This window comes from Theobroma cacao, chromosome 9, assembly GCF_000208745.1.
Source record: "Theobroma cacao cultivar B97-61/B2 chromosome 9, Criollo_cocoa_genome_V2, whole genome shotgun sequence".
Taxonomy (NCBI): domain Eukaryota; kingdom Viridiplantae; phylum Streptophyta; class Magnoliopsida; order Malvales; family Malvaceae; genus Theobroma; species Theobroma cacao.
Window position 1 is genome coordinate 27,214,958 of NC_030858.1, and position 6,285 is coordinate 27,221,242.

The 6,285-nt window shown below is 35.3% G+C and overlaps 1 protein-coding gene across 1 annotated transcript; it reads right to left on the minus strand.

Annotated features, from left to right (window-relative positions):
* LOC18589726 (linoleate 13S-lipoxygenase 2-1, chloroplastic) lies at positions 1-5,814 on the minus strand. The gene is made up of 9 exons (XM_018127915.1): positions 5,387-5,814; positions 4,937-5,205; positions 3,524-3,761; positions 2,483-2,803; positions 2,166-2,251; positions 1,729-1,839; positions 1,330-1,631; positions 984-1,250; positions 1-894 (listed from the first exon to the last, which is right to left on the minus strand). The coding sequence occupies exons 1-9, from the start codon at positions 5,727-5,729 to the stop codon at positions 135-137; spliced, it is 2,697 nt and encodes an 898-aa protein (XP_017983404.1). The 5' UTR covers positions 5,730-5,814; the 3' UTR covers positions 1-134.

A 6,285-nucleotide genomic window follows, 5' to 3' on the forward strand; every position in this document is an offset into this window, starting at 1 on the left:
AAAATAAAAAAAGTGTCCAAATAATTGAGATGAAAATGTTAATGGGCAGTTATGGCAGATACATTCGGAAATTTCATTACATCTCTTATTTATTTTATGGTCTCTTAAGAGAAGTTCAATGAGCATCTTATACTTCATATTGAGATGCTGTACGGAACTCCTTTTCCTGTAACACCAGGCTCAGAAAATGGCTTCAAAAGCTCATATGGTACAATCCCAGCTCCACTTCTGTTTTTCCAACTGCCGTTTGCATTCCTTTCATCAATGATCCCTTCAATCTCCTTCAATTTCCCATTAAGTTTTTCAAATGCTGCCTTTATAATTGGATCTTCACCCCACGATGGCTCCATTTTCTCTCCTAAGTACTCCTCATCCGGTGAATGATTCGATAGCACATCCAAAACAGCCATCACTTTAGTAGCTTGCATTCGAGAAGGGAAGCATTGCAGAAGCACAGCTTCTGGATTTTTCTGAAAAAGATTCCATTCTTCGTCGGAGGGGTCCTCAGTGGGCATTTGGGTTCTAGCAATGGTAGGCTTATTAGGAAAATAGCCTGCATACGCATATTGTCCAAAGTTCACTGCTGCATGGTGACCTGAGGTTACCCAAATTATAGTAGTGATGATATCAATCAGGTCTTGTGGGGTTCTGAGAGTAGGCCACCATGGTTCATCCTTTTTGTCAGCATGACCAACTGTACGAATTTCTGTCCACCATTCTTGAAGCTCTTCATCTGACTCCACAAGACTTGCATTTGGATAGTAATGATTCACATAAGCAGAAACCCATTGTTTGAGGGCATCCCATATAAGTAGACCATCATTGGCGAAAGGATAGTCGTTGATTGTTAGTCTTAAACCGTGAGGTGCATTCGGATCCTCCTCAGCCATCCCTCTAGCATCAATGAAGTTATAAAAAGAGATATATCAAGATTAGGGAAGAGCTTATAGGCATTTGAGTACCCAAATTTGCAGCTAGATTACCTGCTAACTAAATCTGCAGGTAGAGCCTGATGATCAAATCGCCACTCTAAGTCATAGGCTATAGCACAAAGCTCCATGGAGTACTTGCCAGGGGTGAATGAGTTTTCAATTATCCCATCAGCATTGATCAGTGATTCTCGAGCTAGCGCATTAATCTCTATAGTGTATCGGAAATGAGGATGTAACAGCCTATAGATTGGGTGCATCACGCTGAGTCGCCGATTGGTTGCAATAATATAAGTTTCGGTGACACAATGAGTCCTTAACCTGAAAACAGATCAAAGGGGTTTCAATTTAGTGCCACATAAAGAGCCCCCATTCAAAGAAAAGAAATGCACCTACGTACCAATGACTGACTAGTTGATGATAGCCTGCATCATGAGCAAGGACATGAGCTTTAGCGAGCCGCCAGAGCCAACAGGCTGTCGAATCCCAAGAAGGTGCATAAACTTGTTTCCACTGTGGCTTTCCGTCCAATGGTGGCCGTACCAACTCAATGGCTAGTGGCCTCAATGTGTCATTAGAGTTTAAGAAAAATAGAGCTCTTGATCCATACAATGTCGTGCCTTTAAGCTCTCTGACTTTCTCGACATATGGTAAATATAAGTCATGGTAATCTAGGATGAATAACTTTTTTTGTTTTATAGCCTGCACAAAACCAAATTCCAAATTGATATACAAATTAATTGATGAGATATGCTGGTGCTTTTAGTTGTCTAATCTTCAACTAAGTCTTTTATGGCACCTGCTCTACCGTCATCACTCCGACGATCTCTTGCTCAATCATTTCTGTGGTGATTGCGGACTCTGCCGGACCATAGATCTTAGGATCCAGTTTGCTCTTCAATGGCCATTCCTGCAAGAAGTTTATACAATTTTAAAGCTTGGAAGGAAAAGAATATTGCTTGTGCTAGCCAAGCTAAACCCCTTCCCTCCTTTTTAATTTTTTTCTTTTTATCTAAGTCCTGTTTTAATCAGATGCTTTATAAAGCAAATGTTAGGTGATATTCTTTTGCAAGATATGCTTTGAACAATATTATGGTCTTTAGATGAGTTTGTCTCGGATAGCCTGCTAAATGTTTGTCTATTATGGGCCCTTGAGCCTGTTAGATCAGTGGTTTCAAGCGTAATGTTGGTATCAGGAAGTGTGTTGGTATATAGTATAATGTTTGCATATCATACCGTAACTAGCCGAATGCTATATGGATTTAGACCAGCAAGTGTTTGCCGAGCAAACTCCTCATCCCTAAACCAGAAGAACTTGTCCCCTGCAAACACAAAATCAACATATATAAGTACATGTGCCTTCCAATTTTTTAATAAGTATAATTTTTGAAAAAGAGAGAATTCGAACTCAGCTCTTTGACCAGTACCATGGAGCCAAATGCTCAAGTGCAATAAGCCTAAATTTAAATCATATCCTCTAGGCTTAGTAGAACTACCCTGTACATATATATGCCTTTATGTGTGTTTATCATTAAAAGATTGAGAATGCTCACTAGCCATTGTGTCAGGGGCCTCGAACCGTAGCACATCCTCACTTCCCTCACCGATAGCCTTGAAAAGTCTAGGCAGGACAGTGTTCCAAATTCCTTGTTTCTGGAGGGGAGGCAAGTTAATTCCTTCGCTGAAAAGTGAGTCCACAGCATTGATGTGCGGAAATCCCATATCGGGGTCGACAATTGTGTTCTCAACAGTTGGTATCAGGCAATGCATCAATGAGTATACAGTCTTTGCCGAAAATGTTAGCTGCTTTATCTCTGAGAAGCATTCATCTCTAGGTACGTAGAAGTGGCCGGTTCTTTTCTCCGACAATGGATCTGCAGCAACACTAGAGGTTATTGCATTGCAACCAAAACAGTAATAAAGTTCAACTCGTCGGAATTTGATGATAGCTTATAGCTGAATGTAAAAAGAATTTTGAAAGGAATAATCATTTTGTTAACTTATCATTAGAGGCGCCCGAGTACACAAGACTAAGCTACTAAGCACGGAAACAGATCCCCAAAGAATCTATAACCAAGCGCTTAAATCTTTACCAGCACCTTGCTTTTGCCAGGGACTGGGAGTATTCAAAACCATCTTTAATCCTTTTTTTTTTTTTTTGCTTGAAACGAAAAAAAAAAAAAAAAGGAAGTATCCATTCCAAATTTGACTATAAGAAGCAAATACATCTGCCTTGCTAAATTTAGAAAGTTTAAATAACTTCATTAAATTTTATGACGAAAATTAAAGAAAGTTCCATAACTTCATTAAAAAAGGTCACTTGATGAATTGTATATTTTATGGAAAATGTTGGGATTAAATCTTTTATTCTTGTTTCTTTTCTTTGTCTTTTTTAAATGATTTTTTATACTTTTTGTTTTTATTTTTTTTATTTTTTTAAAATAAATAAAAATTTTTGATATGTATGTGTGTGTGTGTGTGTATAGATGTATGTATGTATAAAGAAGCTCTTGAAATCATTAGGGTAAAAGAAAACGGAAAAATTAAAAAGGCCAACTTTTAGTTGTAGGTGTAGCATTTGGCATGTAGGATACCTGTTTCACATGGAGGCCTTCCAGTTCGGCAGCGTCTAGGGTAGGGAAAGTGTTTACCACCCAGTACAGGTCTTTTGAGGCCGAGATCTTTATCAGGCTCTCCAAGATCATTGTAAACGTCATAATCATATATCCTTTCGTAGCGTTGGCGCTCTCCCATGCCATTCCCTCGCAAACTCGCAAGTTCTTCCTCTCTTAGCCTCTTCAGTCCATTTGGAGTCTCTGATGGCAAATACGACTGCTTCTCCCAAATACAAAACATTACTTATGGATTTTACAAATTCTTAACAACATTTGAGATTGTTGTTTCCTTCTTTTATTTTTTATTTCTATTACCCGATCTTTTATTTTTGGTATAATATTTAAAAAGTCTCTAAATTATTTTAAAAAATTTAAATAAATCTTTATTCTTTTATTACATTCAATCAAATTTTTATACTTTTATTTTAAACTAAATAAACTCTTATATATATTTTTGAGCTAAATAAGTTTTTATAACTAATATTCAATTTAGTTAAAATATCATTTATCATTGTATGCCACGTGATATTGTTGACATACTATAATAAATGATAATGTGACATGATAATATAATCATGTAACATTTTTTACTATCCACATCAACACTATATGAGCATAAAATTATAAGTGACATTTGACTTAATAATAATTAGTTAATTATTAGTTATAAGGTTTGTTTGATTTAAAATGAAAATATAAAAATTTGATTGAAAATAATAAAAAAATAAATATTTATTTGAATAATTTTAAATAACTTAGAATTTTTTAAAATTTTTAATAAAATAAATATAAATTATCACTGAAATGAAACCTTAGCTCGTGAGAATGACAAGTCACAGGCCTTAGTCCATTGTGGTACCAAACGTTGGACCACCTAGGACCGAAGAAAAAGACGCATATGTACACCATCACAAAGCAACGACAAACGAGCAGTACCAGGATTAATCCTCGCTTCCCTTCCACAAAAATCATCACAAATTATCTCATCTGCTGTTTCCTAGATCTTACAAATTGTTAGGCCAGATAATATTATTTACATTCATAATTTGACATGTTATTTTTTAAAATTACTTTTCTTTTAGCAAATCATCAGTGAGCAACTTTCAAAATAAAATACTTTGACAATTAGAATTTGACATTTTTTAATGTGAAAATCTCTGATTCAAATCATTTAAGAGTGATGGTGTTTGTTGAAACAAACTTATAATGTAGCTAATATTAATGAAAAGTATAATTACAAAGGCGAAAGAAAATTTATTTAACTTAATATATATATATATATATATTAAATTTATGTTTAAGCATTTCAACGAAAATTTTCATCAAATGCATTTAAAAGTTAAGGTGTTAAATGATAATGTGCGAATGGTTTGAAGGAGCTAAAATCCAGACCTTGTTGGTGAAGAAGACTCTCTTTTGAAGATGCTCAAATTTAGAGTGAACCCAGGAAGCACAGTTCACCTTGACGGGGCCACTGGGAAAGCCATCAATGACTATATCATCCACATACATCTCTCTGTGGTGCTCATTCTCCACAAAAACTGCTCCAAGCTCCCCAAACTCCATCGGAACTTCAAACTCTGCTTCGTACTTCACATCCTCACCCTTGTTAGCCATCCGGTGCGCGAATGCTTTGATCGTCTTCCTTTCTAATCCCGTGGCTACACAGATTAAAGCAATAAATCAATTCCCTCACCCCATATACAAGATTATTATTCATTTGCTTTTATTTTTCTCTTCTCTAACACTTTTTAGAAAATTCTTTTCATCTACCCAAAGCTGAATAAAATCCACAACCGTACGTTAACCATGCCAAAATATAAAGCCATAGCAAATACTTACTAGGGTCCAGCTCCTTGCTAACAAGCTCCAATAGAATTGATTTACCAAGCAAATCTTGTATATCATCTAGCCCTCGGTCTAGCCTTAGGTGAGTGACTATGTCACCTACACTTTCTGTGACATTGACAATGGCCTTTACACGAAGACATTTCTCTGTAGCTGTTGCAACCGCTTTTACTTTCCTCAAGGCAGCGGTAACTCGAACAGCTCTGCTTGTTTTGTTGAACGACGGCCAAGAGTAAAGGGGAAGCAGAGCCCGGTCACTTCCGTGGAGAAATAGGTTGCGAAGTGGGAATAAAGTTTTGATGGAGTAGTGACGCTGGTGAACTTGTGATTTTAACATTGTTTTGGGCTTGAGGAGATATGCAAGCTCTGGATTCTGAGCTGTTCGTTTTATACAAGTGGAGGAGAGAAAGACAAAGAGAAGCGTGATTTGATTTTATTTTATTGCCAGTATGGTAATTAAATCTGACAGATTAAATCCCAGAGATGGAAATGTTTCTTTCTTTTTAAAAGGAAGATTTCACATTGGGTCTTTTACTTTAGAAAAATATGCAATGTGATATTTGTATCAAGAGATGTTTAATTATATGATATTTTAATTTTTATTTATTAATTTATGTATTTTGAAATTTAACACTGATGGTATATTTATCAACCAATAAAAATTTGGCATGTGATTATATAAATGACAAATCATTGTATGAATTATTTTGATATGTACACTGGCACACCTGTTTTATATGTAATAAAATAATTAAATATTTATTTTTGCGAAATTTAATGTATTGATTTTATATATTATCAATAAAAAAATTATCATTTTATTAATCAACAAATTTAAAAAATTTAAAATTTTCGAAAATACGTATACAAGACTGTTTTTGTGATCAAGAAGA